This window comes from Apiospora marii (assembly GCF_038362585.1).
Source record: "Apiospora marii strain CBS 49790 chromosome Unknown utg000005l_segment0_segment0, whole genome shotgun sequence".
NCBI classification, from domain to species: domain Eukaryota; kingdom Fungi; phylum Ascomycota; class Sordariomycetes; order Amphisphaeriales; family Apiosporaceae; genus Apiospora; species Apiospora marii.
Genome location: NW_027117377.1, coordinates 3,660,714 through 3,679,322, shown reverse-complemented (window position 1 = coordinate 3,679,322; position 18,609 = coordinate 3,660,714). Strand labels below are relative to the sequence as shown.

The 18,609-nt window shown below is 53.6% G+C and overlaps 7 protein-coding genes across 7 annotated transcripts; 4 read left to right on the top strand and 3 right to left on the bottom strand.

The window, feature by feature from the left end:
- Positions 1–320: 320 nt before the first annotated feature.
- PG985_009045 (uncharacterized protein) lies at positions 321–1,485 on the bottom strand (the record flags this gene model as incomplete). The annotated part of the gene is made up of 2 exons (XM_066828813.1): positions 321–1,249; positions 1,332–1,485. 2 exons carry the CDS (start codon positions 1,483–1,485, stop codon positions 321–323), a joined length of 1,083 nt encoding a protein of 360 aa, XP_066683725.1.
- Positions 1,486–2,990: 1,505 nt separating this feature from the next.
- Positions 2,991–3,495, top strand: PG985_009044 (short-chain dehydrogenase; the record flags this gene model as incomplete). The annotated part of the gene is made up of 2 exons (XM_066828812.1): positions 2,991–3,200; positions 3,316–3,495. 2 exons carry the CDS (start codon positions 2,991–2,993, stop codon positions 3,493–3,495), a joined length of 390 nt encoding a protein of 129 aa, XP_066683724.1.
- A 587-nt stretch (positions 3,496–4,082) lies between these two features.
- On the bottom strand, positions 4,083–5,197 carry PG985_009043 (uncharacterized protein; the record flags this gene model as incomplete). Its single annotated transcript, XM_066828811.1, has 3 exons — positions 4,083–4,247; positions 4,318–4,548; positions 4,637–5,197. The coding sequence occupies 3 exons, from the start codon at positions 5,195–5,197 to the stop codon at positions 4,083–4,085; spliced, it is 957 nt and encodes a 318-aa protein (XP_066683723.1).
- A 1,468-nt stretch (positions 5,198–6,665) lies between these two features.
- PG985_009042 (uncharacterized protein) lies at positions 6,666–9,373 on the top strand (the record flags this gene model as incomplete). The annotated part of the gene is made up of 3 exons (XM_066828810.1): positions 6,666–6,757; positions 6,833–9,012; positions 9,078–9,373. 3 exons carry the CDS (start codon positions 6,666–6,668, stop codon positions 9,371–9,373), a joined length of 2,568 nt encoding a protein of 855 aa, XP_066683722.1.
- Positions 9,374–9,545: 172 nt separating this feature from the next.
- On the bottom strand, positions 9,546–10,601 carry PG985_009041 (ribonuclease HII; the record flags this gene model as incomplete). The annotated part of the gene is made up of 1 exon (XM_066828809.1): positions 9,546–10,601. The coding sequence occupies one exon, from the start codon at positions 10,599–10,601 to the stop codon at positions 9,546–9,548; it is 1,056 nt and encodes a 351-aa protein (XP_066683721.1).
- A 989-nt stretch (positions 10,602–11,590) lies between these two features.
- PG985_009040 (Mif2/CENP-C like-domain-containing protein) lies at positions 11,591–13,791 on the top strand (the record flags this gene model as incomplete). The annotated part of the gene is made up of 4 exons (XM_066828808.1): positions 11,591–11,676; positions 11,740–11,918; positions 11,981–13,612; positions 13,676–13,791. 4 exons carry the CDS (start codon positions 11,591–11,593, stop codon positions 13,789–13,791), a joined length of 2,013 nt encoding a protein of 670 aa, XP_066683720.1.
- An 830-nt stretch (positions 13,792–14,621) lies between these two features.
- Positions 14,622–17,123, top strand: PG985_009039 (Mitochondrial escape protein 2; the record flags this gene model as incomplete). Its single annotated transcript, XM_066828807.1, has 1 exon — positions 14,622–17,123. One exon carries the CDS (start codon positions 14,622–14,624, stop codon positions 17,121–17,123), a length of 2,502 nt encoding a protein of 833 aa, XP_066683719.1.
- Positions 17,124–18,609: the final 1,486 nt, after the last annotated feature.

Genomic DNA, 18,609 nt, shown 5'->3' with positions numbered 1-18,609 from the left:
GGCAAGAATTATTGTATAATAGACTGCTCATGATCTAACAACACGAACGCGTGTTGATGTTTTGTTTAATAATTATTTTTCAGAAGGCCACCTGGATTTTCCTTAGTCATGCCCCGATCACCGTTGGATCTTCATTATGCGTACCGAATAGTTGAATGGTTACGCGAAGTACATCAGCTAGTGTCGAGATATACGGCGAATCGTGGAGTTGTGCGCAGCACAGCGATTCTTGTCTCATAATACAGATCCATACCAGTCGTTCAGTCATAGTCTGTCTGCCCATCCGCCTGCCGGGTCCCACCGTATCTCCTCGCCCACGCCTACGACCTCAGCCAGCAGCACACCCCCAGCACAAACACGCAGACCAGGGCGTCGTTGCGCACCGTGCTGAACATCTGTCCGTACCGCAACCCGTGCCGGATGGTGCTGCTCAGCGGCGACGGGAGGAACCCCACGAGGGTGTGGAGGATGCCCGTGGGCAGGCTGCGGTTCTTGTCGAGGAAGTAGCGGCTCGTGAGCAGGACGGCCTCGACGGACGAGAAGACGTAGAAGAAGACCGAGGCCGACCGCCGCAGGTCCTCGTCGGCGTCGGACTCGATGTTGAGGGCGCGCAGGTCGCGCTCGCTCTTGAGCCCGGTGAAGGTCGTCGAGAGCGCCACGTAGACGCCCAGGCCCAGCGCGAAGACGGCGTGGATGATGCGCCAGATGTTGGCTGTCTTATCGGCCACGGCCTGCGCCGCCTGCTGCATGTTGGGGTCGCCCGCACCGCCCATGCCGCCGAGGCCGCCCAAGAGCGATTCTATGCTGGTCCCAGCGAACGGGTTGGCTCCACCGGCGCCGCCTGGCGCCCCACCGCCGGCCATCATCTTCTGCAGCATCTGCATCATCGGGTCGTTCTCCATGCCCTCCATTCCGGGGGGCATTTGCGGCATGCCCGTCGGTGTTCCCGCCGTCGAGGGGTCCACGAACGGGTTGTGCGACGGCGGGGTGCCGATGCCTGGGGGCGCGGCCCGCTCGAAACCCAGCATCATCTGGCGGAGCTGCGACTCGGACATGGCGGGCGCGTCGCCCAGCGAAGGCTCGCGGCCGGACGTGCGCGGCGCATAGTAGTGTTGTGATATGTCGACTTCTTCGGGGTCGTCGTGCTTAGTGGAAGCCGCAGACGCGGTGGTAGCTGCCGGCGTGCTTGTTGCTTGTGTCGTGGTGGTAGCGGCAGGCTGAGTCGCAGGTGCTGCTTGGGGTTCGGGATCTATTGGGGGTGTGGTTTATTAGCTAGGGCCAAAGAAAAAAAAACAAGCTGCGCCGGCCCATGTTTTTCGTTGATTGCGTACCTCGTTGCAAACCACCTCCCAGTCCAGTGATCTTGTTCAATCTTGCCGTGCCGCCGGCTCTGATCTTGGCTTCGCGGCGTTCTTTGCGCAGACGTGTCTGTTCGGCCGCGCGAGCTGCTGCGGCGTCTTCCGGGGGTTGCACTGTTTCTGTCATGATGTGGGATGTGTCTCTCTGGTAAATTCGCGTGTGCGTGTGTCGAGGCGCACCAGGACTCTTGCGTTGCCAGAGGCTTGAAGGGAGTGGCAGAGATATAGGAGGAGGAGTTTTTGGTAAGGTCGAAGTAGGTGAGTGGTGATATTGCAGGTAGGTCAAGTCGTTTGCGGTTGGTGCCGGTTACCTAAGAATGACAACTGCCACATCATCCCGATTGCAGCACCGATGTGGGGGTCCTGAGAGAGCTACTAAGGCCGCTCCGCACCGGGGCAAGGCATTGCTTCTCCCTGCTTCCTTTGTCTACTTCGCTTGCTATTGATATTTGGAAAATGTATCTTTTAAAAGTAGAAGCGCGGACATCTCGAATTTAAGCTATCTATTTCGGAAGTTATATGCTGACTTCCATTCAATAGAATACCGTTGCTACTGATTTGAGATCCGAGTCCTGTCATCTAGTGACATCATGGCCAATGCAGGACTACGACAAACCCCTTGCATCAACTTAACATATTGAAGATACTGCGATTCATGAGAAGCCGTGAATATCGGCATCCAGGTTACTGCATGGAACGTCGGGGAAACGGGTCGCTGTTGATCATATATGCTTACCTTGACAGCATCACGACCTCCGGAAGTCAAGTCCCATAAGTACACCGTCACATTTAAGTTGGGATCCCAGTTCTGGTTCAAAAGTCTGGGATATGGCAATGTAGCTGTTGTATGATTAATCGTTCATGCAATACTAATTCGGGAGATGATCACATGTGGAAGGTTCTCTTGGGATACATTACCTAACGTCGAGTTAGTGCCCCATTTGTGTGCGTACGATCTGAAGTCATCTCGGTAAGAGGTTGGTTGGTCAGCTTGCCAAAGACAGGTCGTATTGATTTGTAGTATGTCGAACTTGGATACTTCGCACCGCGGGTTTCAAGATAGGAGAAGCCTCGTCAAGGCTACGGTCTGTCTATATATGTAGTGAGTATGCGTGTCAGCCTTCCGTATAAACTCTCTTCTGCTGAAGTATCTTCTCTATCTCAAAGACTGTAATACCGAACCATGTGAACTGTGTTGATCATCGGTGCCGACCCGGGAATCGGCCTCTCTACGGCCAGAACTTTCCAAAACGCGGGCTACAGTATTGCCATAGCATCTCGGACGGCATGAGAAGACCAGTCATCGTCCCGGCACTTCGTCTTCGATGCCGCCATGCCGGATATCGTGCAGGCATTATTTGAAGAAGTGACAGTCTGTCTGAGGCCGCTGGAGGTAGTCGTTTATAATGGTAAACATTGTCAGAACTCAACACAGATGTGGTCCATAGATACATGTGTTTTATAAACCTACATGACGTGTGTATTTCTTCTGGCTGCAATCATGTCTTCATGCATATGCGAATCGCCCTTTGCCTTATTTGCATTATAGAATAACACAGAATATCCGCGCATCGCTTTGCCACTGAGCCAGAGGACCCCTTTGCCCTAGACCCCGACAAGGCCTAGAGGACTATGGCAGTCAGCGCCAAAAGCACGTACGCAGCTGCCCGCGAGGCCATCAAGGGGTTCCGGAAGACGGGCCCGGGAAGCACGTTCATCATGACGGGCAACAAGCCCAACACCGGCGCCCTGCCCGGCGTTCTCTGCTTCGGGATGGGCAGGTTTGGCTGCGGCGCATATGATCCAGAACGCCAGTGTTTCATACAAGAACATGGGCTACAAGTATGTTTACTTATATGTCCTTTCGCCACCACCAAAACATGACACGCGGTGAAACCTTTCGCGTATCTATCTCCCCATTTTACTTTTATATGAAGCATCACTTTCTGACCCAAAGAAACCGACTGGGTGGCTTAGATTTTACTACGTGGACCAGCGCCAGCCGGACGGTGGCCCGACGATCCCTGTGGACGGTGCGGCGCATGCCAGATTGTACCTCGACCTGGTAAATGACCCGGAACCTAGACAGTGGGATTACACGTTCGTAGACGGCCAAGGGTATGTGATCTCCACCTAGGGCTCAGTGAGCTGGCCGAGCAGCAATGGGGCGTTGCCGCAGACCTGGGCTGCGTATTAAAAGTCACCCACGCATTGAGCATTGACAGATGCACCCAGAGGTGACCCAGTTCTGCGGGGGTTATCTCCCGTCATGTCGAAGCTTCCACTATGCGGGGGGTACGTATACTCGTTATGCCCACCTACATATCAGGAGTTGAAGTTAGCTGGAGGAGTGCCTATATGTGGTGTCACCATTTGGTATTCCCAGTATTTGCAGCCTAGAACAGACAACATCAAATATTGCAAAGTGTTACTTTTATATATGTTACGACTGAGGTGTAGCTTGTCATACCGCCAATATCGAATTCGAAGATGCGGTAATAAAATCCCGGAGGCTGAGATGCAATTGGAACACAGTTGCTAGGAGGGGTTTGTAGCACCAGGGTAACAACCACCAGCATGGAACGTCACACTGCATTGGAGGGACAAGTCACTCGCCACAGGGTTATGAACTGCGTCTGACGTGCATCCATAACAACTCGCCAATAAAAAATGATTTAGGTCTTATCTATTCGGCCCGAGACTCCAACGCCCAGCTCCCGTCCATCAACGCGTAGAGCACAGTCGGCTATTGTAGTTGTAGTCAAGTGCCGTCATTACACCGGCAAGGTGGAACACCGTGGCCGCCACTACGATCAAGTGGAATATCTGGTGAGAGGATCCGAAGATGTCGAATCGCCCCGGCCAGAATTTCTCGGGGAATCGCGTCTCCTACAAGTTAGAAAATCGGGCGTACAAGCAAGTTCGGTAGCGTGGAGAGGGGGGGTTTCCTATAACTCACTCCGTAGATGAGAGCACTCATCAAAAATAATACGCCCTCAGTCATGTAATACGGCAAGCCAGACTGCAAGGCCATCTGGGTGAAGCCAAACCTAATACCACCATGGACGAAGGGAGCAATGCCACCCAAGCCAGTGCATACGAACGTGAGCAACCGCAACGTACGCCACCTAGGCCCTTGAAGCTTCGGATGCATTAATACGATAATGGATATTGCGCCCAGTCCTCCAACCTGCCAATTGCGATGTGTGTCAGCTGTTATGACCCAAGACCAGGATGCAACGAAATGCAGGGAAGGGGGGACTGAAGGGGCCGCGTACCGTTCCCCAATATATCTGGCGCAAATCCGGCTCGCACCAGAAAGTGCAATATATACTCGAGAAGAAGGCGCCCATGATGAGTACAATGATGCCCAAGAAGTCAAGCTTCAGGCACTGCGCCTCGACCCGGTGGGAGTGGTTCATGAGCGTGTGGTACATGGCCGAAAGCCCGAAACAGATCGTTGTCGAGAGCAGAAAGAAGGCAATGATGAGGTAATCCCCTAGACTAACATGGCCGTACCGGAACGGCAATGGCGCAATGAGGTACAGCTCGCCCAGAAAAAGCAGGACCGCTGGGATTAGATGCGAGTGAATGTTGACCAATTCGTTGTGCAAGTAGAACCAGCTCTGAACACATTTCTTGACCGATCCCGACTCCGGGCGGTAGCCTCCTCGAACGAACTTGTTGTCTCTGGCCCATTCGGGCACTTCGTCGAAGAGCAGCAGGTCAGAATGCTTCCCGTGGGTCGGGGATCCGTAACTTGCAGCATCAGCGCTGAGTTCGGAGGCAGTCCGCTTTTTTTCGGAATCGGTAAGATTACCATCTTCGACGCTGGACATTTTCTGGTGGAAAGCAGGGAGGGCAAATCAAGACAATAAAGGCAGGCAATAACAAATGGAAACAGAGCCAACCGCTGCCATGCTGTTGCTGCTGATCTTCCAAAATATAGCAATGGCAGTGTGAAATTACACGCAAAGAGAAAAAGGAGAAGACGGGAAATCACCAAGTCCCGTAACCGAGACGGCAGGAGACGGTTGGACGATTTTATGTACTTGGGCCATTAGGGTGGGAAAAATCACCTGTTAGCCGACCCTCCGACGTCTGGTCTGGGCTGCTTCGATCGCTTCAGCGCAATGTATGGGCCTGTGACAAGGGTCCACCATGACGGAGGCGAGACCATCCATGGGGATTCACCTGCTGTTTCCATTGGGCCTACCCCATGACCACCCCATCCGCTGCTCATCCAAATGTTGTTTCTGGAAAAGGAAACTCCATATTCTCAGGCTATCGTGGTGTGCCGGTCTTGCGACAAGCGACTCCCCGATGGCAGAAGATACGTAATCGTGGATCGGTGGCGTGCAATTGAATAGGCTGGCCGCATAAAGCCAAGGGGGAAACCATGAGCAGCCACTGTATGAAGTAGGAGGCTTTCCTGCCCCCAGCTCAATGATGGGCCCTGTTGGGAGAGGCAAGAGGTGTATTGCATAGACGTTGGACGGACACGTAGAAATTCATGTAATACGTTTAGCATTTATAGTTCGTCAGGCACTGCCCTGCAATCCATGTGTAATTGTTCAATCGCATCCATCTTCTTCCTCTGGCTGCGCCATTGCTGGCTTTGGCTGGTTGTCAGTTAAGCCGCATGCAGGTTGTGAGACAGGCACGGGAAGGGAAAGCGTTTCTTTTGATTGTGTGGAGGACAGATGTGCGGTAGTACGTCAGTGCATTTGCAAGGTAGGGAGGTAGGGATGTAAGGGGGAAACGTGTGTAAGTGCGCTGGGCTTCCTAGGCTGGCACTGCTGGGACAGAGGGACCGTAACAGCGAGACGAATTTGACCTGGCAATGGGATTGGGACAGCCGTAGATAGGTGGCTAAGCCCAAAGAAGCTTAGCGCACCCTCCAGCTGCATCTGGCCAGTAATCTGTAATCTGCCCATCACAAAGAGCTCATCAGTCGTGCTCTTCCAGCTTTTTTCCAATTGGTTGCGGACATTTGGTGGCTACAATTGCTTAGGCCAATAAGTTGGTTGGCTTACCGGGGTCTGCTGGACAATGCCCACATGTCTGTCATTTCGACTACATGTACGTACATAACAGCATACTGTACACACACTCAACAATAAAGCTATCTATCGTGTGATTTGGTCATCCTGTCCATTCCAAAAGCCCACTACCCAGCATCCCCTCCTCTTGCCCATCCGTACGTTGCTGCCGCGATGGCATAAGTCTTGCCCACCTGCATAACAAGTCTTTTATAGTAAATTGCATCACCTTTCTTCTTGTTGCTTGTACTCCAATCGACTTAACATGAACGGCCACTTCGCCTCCGTGGGCGATGAGCCCTCCGATGCTCACTACGAGCACGGCATCCAAGTTATCGACGGCGACAAGGAATACAAGTAAGCTAACCCCCCACATCCGCTACGGGACACTTTGCAGAGCCTCTAGCATCCTAACCCTCGTCTTCCTCGCAGCACCTCTCTGAACAAATATCTCGAGGGCACCAATGTCGCCGATGCGGGCTTCAACTACCACCTCATCTCCGTGTTCGGCTCCCAGTCGACCGGAAAGTCCACCCTGCTGAACCACCTCTTCGGAACCGAGTTCAATGTCATGTCCGAGACAGAGCGACGCCAGACGACTAAGGGAATATGGATGTCCAAAAACAAGAAGGGCTCCATGGCCGAGAACATCATGGTCATGGACGTCGAGGGAACCGATGGCCGCGAGCGAGGTGAAGACCAAGATTTCGAGAGGAAGAGCGCCCTATTTGCGTTGGCCACCAGTGAAGTCCTCATTGTGAACATATGGGAACACCAGGTTGGCTTGTACCAGGGTGCCAACATGGGCCTTTTGAAGACGGTCTTCGAGGTGAACCTGCAGCTTTTCCTCAAGGATAAGCAATCGACACCGAGATCTCTCCTGTTTTTCGTCATCCGTGACCACATTGGCAACACGCCGCTATCAAACCTCCGAAACACCCTCGTCCAGGATTTGAGCAAGCTCTGGGACACTATCTCGAAGCCCCAGGGCCTCGAGAAATCGAGAATAGAGGATTACTTCGACTTCGCCTTCTCCGCTCTGCCCCACAAGATCCTGCAGCCGGAGAAGTTTGTGTCTGAGGTTGACAGACTGGGCCAAAGATTCATTTCGGGAAGCCGAAGCGGGAAAAACCAGACCGAGCACGGCGAACATGAGCTCGAGGGCGGGGTTTTCTTGCCCGAGTACCACCGGCGCATCCCTGCCGATGGCTTCTCCGTCTACGCCGAGGGCATCTGGGATCAGATTGTCAACAACAAAGATCTGGATCTGCCAACCCAGCAAGAGTTGCTGGCGCAGTTCCGCTGCGACGAAATCTCCAGAGAATGCCTCGTGGCTTTTGACGAGGTAATTGCCCCCATGGAGGAGAAGCAAGCCGAGTCAGCTCGTATTGGCCAGCCTTTTGTTCTGCCGAACCTGGGCGCTACGGGAAGCGCTACGCGTGGAAAGGCCTTGAAGACCTTCGAGGTCTCCGCAAGCCGATACCACAAGGGCGTTTTCAAGCGCAAGCAGACCGAGCTGGAGACCAAGATCGACCAGCGACTGAAAACACTCTACCATGGCCAGCTTTCAGCTGCGCATAAGTCGGGTGTGACTTCGTTCAGTGATGCTGTCTCCGGCGCTGTCAAAGCTGGCCAAAAGTCAGGCGGCGCCTACGAATTCGCAGATATTGTCGACGCCGAGAAGACCAAGGTCCTCGAGGATTACAGGACAGAGGCCCAGAGCTTGGCTATCCAAGGCGTGCCCTGGACCAACTTCAAGTCACAGTACTTGCTTTTCGAAAAGGACCTGGACGATGTTAGCGCCAAGCTCCGAAAGGAGGAGATGCGCCGCTTGGCAACACGGGTGGAGCGCTGGGTCAAATCCCGGCTCGGCGACTCGGTTGGTCTAGAATTCAACAAGCTTGGCTCTGGCCGAGCCGGCTCTGGTGCTCCCGAAGAAGGCGAGAAACCACCGACGGAAAAGGATTTGTGGGATCGGATTTGGAAATCGTTCGAGTCAATTGTCAAGGAAGCAGAGGTCCGATTCAGCGAAAGGGCCAAGAGTTTCGAGGCCAGCCAGGAAGAAGTTGACGTTGGCTTGTGGCGCCTAAGAAGGAAGAGCTGGATCGCCCTGCGGGACAAGATTGAGGAAGAAGTGATGGAAGGCAACATCCTGCTCAAGCTCCGAGAGAACTTCGAGGATAAGTTCCGATACGACGACGCAGGAGTTCCTCGCATATGGCGACCTGCCGACGACATCGAGGGTATCTATACCAAGGCGCGAGAGTCAACTTTGACACTTATTCCTCTTCTGTCAAAGTTCAAGCTCTCCTCAACTTTTGGGCCTCCGGCCCTGCCAGAGTTCATCGGACATCAGCCTCCAGGCGCCGAGCCTGAGGACGAGGACGACCTTACCCCTATTGGAGGTGTCGATGAAGAGGATGGCAAGAGCCTCGAGGAGGAGATGACCGTCCTGAGCGAGGGCAAGCGCCAGGACCTCGTCGTCCGTTTCAAGAAGACTGCCGATGGCGTCTACGTCGAGGCTAAGCGTAGTGCCATTGGCGGCGTTTCCCAGGTCCCGTTGTACTTCTACGGAGTTCTACTGGCTCTTGGGTGGAATGAGTTGCTTACAGGTAGGTCTTGCCCATTCAGGATTGCTTCCAACAGGCTCAAAGACACGGCTGCTAATATTTACTAGTCCTTCGAAACCCTGTGCTGTTTCTGCTACTCATCGTCATCGCGGGTGGCACGTATGTCGCCTACATCTTCAACTTGCTTGGCCCCATGATGCAGGTGAGCAATGCTGCTTGGGGCCAGGGCATTGACATTGGTAAGCAGAAGCTCCGCGAGTTCATTGAGAGCAACGAGACGACCCGCCAGGCCATCTCTATGCCGGCACGCGGTCGCGACAGCGACTCTGTCAGCATGGACACTTTGGACAGCCGTGGCAGGAAGAAGAGCTCCAAGTCGATGGATGATGACGACGAGATTTGATGGCGGCCACGTGGGGGAAAAGGGCGAAACAGAAGGCGCAGGATATAATGCATATAAGTTCATTAAAGGTCGTGGCAGGGTCTAGGTATAATACAAAAGTCTCCATCCTCTTAACTTGGGTTTTCTTAGCACATCACCGACTGAGTGATTGGGCCCCTCGGTAGTACATGGATCAGAATGCCTCGAGCCCGGCTGGTGTGCCAAACCAGGTTCCCAGCTCGTCAGAGTCCTTTTCCCGGTTGCCCTCGACGAAGAAATCGGTCATACGACTTGTTCCCTCATCCTCGTCGAGCGGCCACTCTACCTTGACTCCACCTTTGCTCTCTAACATATCCTTCGCCGTGCCCCAACTGAACCTGCATTCGGGGCCCCAACCGAACAAAGGATGCATGTTCTGTTTTAACCAGGCCGTGCACCGGGCATCGGAAGGATACCCTGACCCCCACGACATACCCTCTGGCTTTTGCTGCTCCTCCTCTCCATCGCCTGCCTGCTGTTGCTGCTCCCTGCGGGCGGGATCCCGCGCCTCGTAGAGCACCTCGAGCGCCGCGTCGCGCGTGACCTTGGCGCAGACACTGGCGGCGCTGACGCACGGGTACAGGCTGTCGGCCTTCTTGGCGACGGTGATCTTGACGGTGGGGAAGACGCGCTCGAGCCTCTTCTGGTAGGCGGCCGGCTGGCCGATGGTGTCGACGTATATCTCCTGCACGTTGACGCCCCGCGCTAGCACCCCCTCGATGAGGGCGATGGTGGCGTCCATGGCCTGCGCGTTCAGGTTGTACATGGCCGCCGGCCGCAGCATGTTGGCGCCGATGTCCCGCGCGCTCAGGTTCGAGACGGCCCAGCCGCACGACTGGTTCAGGACCGTGCCCGGGGTGCACAGCGTCTCCATCAGTGAGGAGCGCACCGCGGGGGTCAGCACTTTGGAGTCGTCGAAGTGGTGCGTCGTCTTGAGGAGCGGGTCCGACAGCGGCAGCGGCAGGTAGAAGACGCCGTAGACCATGGGGCCCAGGACGGGGCCGCGCCCGGCCTCGTCGACGCCCAGGCAGCAGGCCTCGCCCAGTTCGGATCCCTTGGTCGGCTTCAGAGAGTCGGGCACCGGGGAGAAATGTGTGTAGGATTCGCCGGTGTGCAGAGTCTCGGGGTGTACGGAGGGCGGCAAGAAGACGTCGGAGGCGGGGGTCTCGAGTTCGATGTTGGCATCGTCGGCCATCGGGGAGTCTTCCATGCTGGGCTAGATGCTGTGGTGATTATGGTAGATCTAGAGCAATAGAATTAACATTACCCGATACTCTGAGTATAAGTAGTCAAAGAGATCGAATAGTCAAAATCAGAGGTCTCGGCCGCAAACCCAATTGACGTCTTGAAAATGGAATAGTGATATGTGATATAAAAAGCAACCTGCAAAATCGCGTGGATGGTCGCGTAAAGTGGTTTGGTTTCACTAGCAACGGAAGACGGAAGACAGGGGACCTCTCCCGGTGTAGCTGGACGCGTTTTGGGGGAGCACAGGCGCGTCAAGCTCCCCAAGACACTGCTAATTAGGCCATCATGGGCGGGCTAAGACCATCAAGAATGAAAGCTCCTACCTCGATTCTCAGGCCCTTTAGCGTCTTCGCCATGCCCCCCTCTTCAGTAGGGACATCAACATGACACAGGACTAACCAAACAGCCAGGCTTCTCCCGACAGCTGGTAATAGATACAATAATAGTATAGGAGTAATCGATTATTATACTCGCGTAATTAAATATAATATGCATACCTCAGCCGTTTATTACTACTGATTATTCCAATTGAGTACTTTAAACAGAGGCAATTGGCCTGGTTATTCCAGTATCTATTTGATGTCACTTCTGCCCTCTTGTCCCTGTAGGACCACCCCCCATCGACCCCATCCCTGTGCTGTGTGGTAGGTGCGGTGCTTGGGTGCTGAGTCCCGAGGTGCCTGCCACCTTACAGAGAGCGACCTTAGCAACCTATCCCAGAAGCAGCGATGGAATAAACAATTGATTCCAATGTCCCCACCAAACCCGCAACCAACTCTTTGGATTCACACCGGTCGCACCATTCACGCGTCAAGCTGCGTGAACAAAAGTGAATACGCCCAATGAGTTTAGGTTCGCCGAACTGGATGCGATCAATTGGCAAATTTTCACTCAATACTTGCTGTTAACAACCAGGCAAATTCCAAATCGACACGATAACCCACCACCGCGATGGCGCCGCGACAAGCTTCGTCGCAACGGCGCAACCAAGCCTCCCAAAATGAAGGCCAGATCTTTGAGCTCGGCGTTAGAGGAAGGTATGCCGAGCATCGCCCTTTCTCCGTGATTCTAGAGATTGGCGACTAATGCTTTTGCGACAGGAAAACCGGTGTCACCTTGGTAGACACTGGCGAGCGCGACGAATATGGCATGGAACCTGTCGACAACCTCTTCTCGTCGCCCGACAAGGGAGATGGGCCTGCGAAAAAGACAAATGGCGCTGCAAATGGGCAGTACGAGGACCCATCGGACGAAGAGCAGGACATGGAGATTGACGATGGTATGCACCATGGCTGTCCAATTACAAAAGCACAATGCACGGAGGTTAACATGAATTCGCAGAGTCTCAACTGGGGCCCGCAACCGTGGCTCGCATGAGGAATCCGGCTAAGGGCCGCCTCTCCATTCCCAGAGCTCGATCGCCGGTCAAGACGCACCTGAACTCACCTGCCAGGCACAATACACACGTAGCGCCTGGATCATCACCTACGCGGGGCTCTGTCGTGGACGATCGCGCAGAGAGTCCCACCAGCAAGTCGGTTAAGCGCCGCTTGAATTTCTCTGCCGATCCAACTCTACAACCCCCTACCAATGGGAACTTGAAGGCTAAGAGCGCGGGGTCTCAGAGCGGCAAAACGGCAAACAGACTTCCTATTTCAGATGATGAGGATGACTTCCCAAGACGCAATCGTCCCAAGAAGCAGCCGGAGCCTGTGCAGGAAGAGGATGATGACGAGGATGAAGAGCAAGAAGAGGAGGACGAAGAAGAAGAGGACGAAGAGGAACCTATGGAAGTCCTCGGCATGGGCGATGACGACGTTGACCTGGAGCCTCCTGCACCCGAGGAACTCGAAATGGAAGATGAATCAGGACAACAGCAGGACGAAGAGGAAGAGGAGCCGATGGAGGAAGTCTCTGTTGAACAAGAAAAGCCAGAGCCCAAGAAACGTGGACGCAAACCTAAGAACAAGGAGGCCGATTCATCTCAGCTCGAGGCACCTAGAGCTGAGCCTAGTGAAGCGCCTGCCAAGAAGCAACGAGGTCGACCAAAACGAGATTCCGTGGGCAAGACACAGGAGCCGGTTACCAAGGCATCCAAGCGACGCAGCGATGACGACGAACCCCAAGTTGCCAACGCTGCCGAGCGTGGAAACAAGAAGGCGCGAAAGGAGAAAGAAAAGGCAGTCAAGTCCGAAGAGCCGAAGCCTCAAGCCAAGGGCAAGCCTGGTCGGAAGCGCAAATCGTCCGGTGTTGGCCCTGCTTCTCCTGCTGTCATTCCTCGCGCCCCGATGCCGAAATCAAGGGGCTTGCAAATTTTGAGACGCGAAGGCCTGGGCGAAGGCAATATCAGTACTACGCGCTCGGGGAGAATCTCAGCAAAACCGCTAGAGTTTTGGAAGGGGGAGCGCTACGAGTACGATACCGACAACGAAGATTTAGTGCCAGACAAAGGAGGTCGGCATATCAAGTTGGCAACCATCAAGTCGGTCGTCAGGATGGAGGCCGGACCAGACGAGCCCAAAGCCAAGCGTCGCGGTAGGCCTGGTACCGGTGCGCGGGGTAGGCCGAAACGCCAGACTACGGTTGAGGACATTGAAGAGGAGGAAGATCGCTCTGACTGGGAAGACGACCCTGGCCATATAGTAGGCGAGTGCATTGCCTGGCGCCCCGAGTACGAGGCGGAACCGCCTGAGGGCGAGGAGGAAGTCGAGGTGTACGATGAAGAGGTGGCGATATCCGAGACGGCAGTCCAGATGAAGGATATCAAGGGCGCCTCCTTCCAGTTTGCGAAGACTCTGACCCTACCATTCTTCGGGTCTGGTTTGGTTGACCTGCCTCCCCACTCAGAGAAGAAACCCAAGAACGCGCGTAAGATGCAGATGGTCTTCTTCGTACATTATGGCAGTGTAGTGGTCAAGCTTGCAGGAACGGAATTCCGTATCGGAAAGGGCGGGCAGTTTTTTGTTCCCAGAGGTAAGACATGCATATTCTGGTTTTCTTTTGACGAATCCGTACTAATCTGGTTTTGATCTATAGGCAATCAGTACGCCATTGAGAACCACACGGAGAAGCCTGCGCGCATCTTTTTTGCCCAGGGCTGTGAGATGTTTGTAGCACCGGAAGGAGAGGAGGCGACCATGTCCATGATGTGATGACCAATCACCACTGAGCTATACAAACTTGCGGGCTTAGGGGCTACAGGCGGCGTGGGTTGAGAAAACCAGGGCGTTTCAGGGATATTTATATTACATGTATGCGTGATGATACCAAACGGCGTATTTGCGCTGCGTACGGCCTGGGCAGTTTTCATATAAATTTGTTTCATGGTCAACTGCAGATTTCTACTGTGACTCCTGACCCCGACGTCTATGGTGATATTCCAGGCATTGCCTCCTTACTGCTGTCCACAGCTGTCCCGCGAACCGTCTTATGTTTGTTGAATTAGGGGGCCTGTGTGGGGGCACATTTGCTGCCGATGGCAAAAGATAATTAATGTAGGAACAATTCGAAATGGACTAACATAAAGTGAGTGTGGCTTCCACAGTAGCTGTGTGGCGTCAAGCGACCGCAGGAATAAACCGTCTTGATTATTCCACTTACTCCAGGGAATAACAGTGGAATAAACTAATACGATTGGAATAATAGGCGTTCAGTACTCCGTAGACCTGCTTATTCCTGGGGAGGCTTGGCCGGTTTATTCTCGCAGGGGCCTGGCATATAGACACAGGTAGGTAGCCTAGGTCGGTTTAGGAGGTGCATTAGGTAGGTTAGGTTAGCAAGTTAGGTACGCACACGGGTTATGACCTCATGCGGGCTGGTGGGATGAGCTGACCTCGTTAGCTTCGACCTAGCTGGAGCTCAGCTGTGTCACGCAATTAAAAGGCATAGGCTTCCCGCTCCTGCTGTTACACACCTCTAACAGTGTTGTTTTGCAGCAGTGCCTCCCTATGCTTGTTCTTCCGGCCGAAGCTACTTCGCCGCCATGAGGTGCTTCAATCGATCTTTCACCCGGCCAGCCTCAAGGCTGCCCTTGAGACGGGTCCATGTCCAAAGAGCATGGGAAAGCACTGCATCTACGGCTACGGGCGACGAGAAGACGGGCCATATTGCCGCAGAGTCAAACGAGTCTATACTATGGGTCGATACCATCTTTCCCCTGAAGCTCACCGGTCTTCTGCGGACGCCATGGCAAAGCCCCGACAGAGATTTGTCGGAGCTGCTGAAGCGCTCACACACCTCGAGCCTCGGCATCATGGACCCCATCAACACAGTCAAGCGTGCCTTACCTCGCTCCGAGAACATGGAGGTCAACGAGATTTTACCTAGGCTGAAAGATGGCGGCGCTTTCGTCAAGTTCTCCCACCCAGCAAACGTTGACCCCAAGGAAATTGCTGCAAGTATTTCCAAGGGTCTTCAAGAACGCCCGATCCGACCGTTGTTCAGCCCCTTCAGGGGCGTTCACGCCGGCCTTGTGAAGGGAGTTCCCTGGCTCGAGGACCTGCACCGGTTCCCCTATTCGAGGCTTCGAGTGGAGTTCGTGCCCAAAATGCCTGGAGAAGAAGCTGTCGAACTCTCGCAAGAGGACCTCTACAGCATCTTCCGTCGATATGGCAAAATCGCCGAAATCACGTCGCAGCCTTTTGACTCCAAGGTTGTTCCGAGGTTTGCGTACGTTGACTTCGCCTTGGTACGGGACGCCATCATGGCACGCAACTGCTTGCATGGGTTTGTCGTCTCGTCTGAAAGTGGAGGAGGCAAGGCCGGGACCAAGCTTCGCATGTCATATGAGGAACGGGCAAAAGGCCACCAGTACTGGAGCTGGATGTCGAACCACCCACGTATTGTGTTCCCCATCCTTGTCGCTCTCCTGACCGGTGTGACCGTCGTCATCTTTGACCCGATCCGCAACTTCTTTGTCAAGGCCCACGTGCAGAGGACCTTCCGTCTAAGCAATAGCAAGTTATATCGATGGATCCGTCGACAGACCTCGGACATCTTCACATTCAGGCGGCAGAAATCCGATCAAGCTGGGCTCAACGCTGTTTGGAGCCACCGTAAAGATCTGATCGAGCAGATCCAAAAGTGGCTGATGGAAACGGCCGAGACCTTCATCGTCGTCCAAGGACCCCGTGGCTCCGGAAAGAAGGAACTTGTAACTGAACAAGTTCTGAAGGGCCGGGGCAACGTTCTGGTCCTTGATTGCAAGCCAATCGTGGAGGCCAGAGGGGAATCTGCAACAATCAAGCAGATGGCAGCTCAAGTTGGATACCGCCCGATTTTCTCCTGGGCCAACAACATAAGCAGCTTGATCGATCTGGCAGTACAAAGCACCACGGGTGTCAAGGCCGGCTTCTCCGAGACACTCGAATCCCAGCTTCAGAAGATCTTGGCCACGGCAGCATCGGCGTTAAGCGAGCTTGATGTTTCCGGCCGCAAGAAGACCGATATTGACCACCAGCTTCCGGTCGATGCCTACCTCGAGAGTCACCCGGAGAAGAGGGCAGTCATTGTCATCGACAACTTCCTACACAAGAGCGAAGGCAACGCCATTGTTTACGACAAAATTGCCGAATGGGCTGCTGCTCTAGTCCAGTCCAACGTTGCACACGTCGTTTTCCTGACAAACGATAGCTCCTATTCGAAATCCCTGTCTAAGTCCCTTCCGGATCGTGTCTTCCGTCAAGTGTCTCTTGGTGACCTCTCTCCGGAAGTCGCCAAGAGCTTCGTTGTCAGCCACCTGGAGGGTGATGACGAGCCTGTTACTGTGATTGAGGACGACGCCGATGAACCAGTCGAGAAGGCAGCGAAACCAAAGAAACAAGTCAATATGAAGGAACTGGACGGCTGTATTGGAACGTTGGGCGGCCGCTTGACTGACCTCGAGTTCCTGGCCCGGCGCCTGAGAGCTGGCCAGACCCCTAAGCAGGCAGTTGCTGAGATTCGCGACCAGACCGCCTCCGAGGTCCTGAAGATGTTCCTCCTGCCCGGAGGCAGCAAGTCTGACGAGACCAGACACTGGACGGTCCAACAAGCCTGGTACTTGATCAAGGCCCTTGCTGCTGAAGACAGCTTGCGTTACCATGAGGTGCTGCTCTCGGATACCTTCGCCACCGACGGCGAGGCAGCCCTCGAGGGTCTCTCCAATGCTGAGCTGATCACGGTCAAGAACCTCAACGGTCGCCCCCACAAGATCACGGCCGGAAAGCCGGTCCACCAGGCCGCCTTCACGCAGCTGACCCAGGATTCCGTCTTGACCGCCAAGATGGACTTGGTCGTCCTGGCCGAGCTGTCCAAGATCGAGGGCCGCACCATCGAGAAGGTCGAGAACGAGCTGGCGCTGTTGGGTGGGCTGCCCAGGCAGCCTGCTGAGGCGGCGGGACGAGTCAAGTACCTCCTGTCCAAGCTGCAGGCGAGTCAGGCCAAGATTGAGAGCTATGACAAGGAGTCGTCTGGCTTGAAGAAGGTACTGACCAACCAGTACTAAAGAAGGCCTGAGCACTTGGTTCGGTTTCTGGAGGATGAAAATGGTTCCAGGATGCGGCTCTGCAGAATCCCTTGCATGCGTTACGATAAAGGGGTAAGAGGCTGGTGGTGGTTGGTATACGTATAGTTTATATACCCTTCTCAATTGATGCATTTAATTATAATGGAAACAATAGATCTGTCTAAGTAATACGCTCACGAAGTCTCTTGGTATGAGTCTTAGTCTTCTTGCTAGAAGACGATGTGTCAGTGGGTTTCTTTTCCTCAGCTCTAGCCGTAAACGAGTTCTGCTATTTCAATCTCTTGTCGGCAGGCCCAGGAGATGAGCCGTCGGTTCCAGCCTGAGAGAAAGTGAGAGCTGAATTCGGTCTCTTCAGACAGAGCTTTGGCGGGGAGGTGCAGGTGCCGGCTGAACGGACTGCGATAGCATGGAAGGAACAAAAGGCTGGTCAGGAGCAGCCGCCAGAGACCGGAGACCAGTCAGAAGATTCAGCCATCAATCCAGGAGGGAGTCATGCTTCTGTACCGGAGCATGTCCCACTTCCAGCCGTCAGCTCCCACAAAAGGATGTGAGGTACCAGATCGACGGTTCTAGCTCTGCTAGGTATGATATCTACGGGTCAAGCTGGATCCAGGTCCAGCTCGTCACTGAGGGGGAAGCGTAAAAGGGGAAAGCTTCCGGGAAGCACTAAGGGGAGGAGGAAGTCCTTTCATTACACCAGAGGTAGGAGGAGGGGAGTGTCTATCCATCACACTAGAGGAAGGGGTGAATAAGTACCAGCAACCACAGGACCTTAAGGATTATATTTTTACTCGGTCGGGCCTGCTGAAATAGATAGGATCCTATTCTCGTACGTTTTAAAATTAATTTTTTTTATATTATTTTTTAAAAGAAAGATTATAAAATAAGTTTATAACGAGTTAAAAATAAGTTTTAAACGAATTTAAATCGAGTTTTAAACGAATTAAAAATAAGTTTTAAACGAATTCCAATTTTAAAATTTCTTAAAATATTCTTAAAAGTTTCTTACTATATTATTTCTATTAATATTAAATTATTTCCTTTCTTTAATAGCGACCCCTTTCCTCGAGATCCCTTTCCTATATAATACTCTCCCAGTTAGGAAAGACTCTATTCCGTCTAAGAAATGCTCCTTTCTGATTAGGAAGGACTCCTTTCTATCGCCAAGGAAAGACTCCCTCTCCGTCGCCAAGGAAAGACTTCCTTTCCGTCGCCAAGACTTTGCTAGCTAGTACTCCCTCCTGGCACTCCCTCCTAACACTCCCTCCCGACTCTCTCCTGACACTCTTTCCTGACACTCTCCTGAATATGTAGTACTCTCTCCCGTTGCTGGCTACCTATATTACACTCCGCAAAGGCCCCCGAAATGACTCACATGATCGAAACGTCGTAGGGAAAGGTACAACCGTCTACGCCCGCACCTGTCAACAGCTGCCCCCGTTAACGCCGACCGACCCCTTGCCCA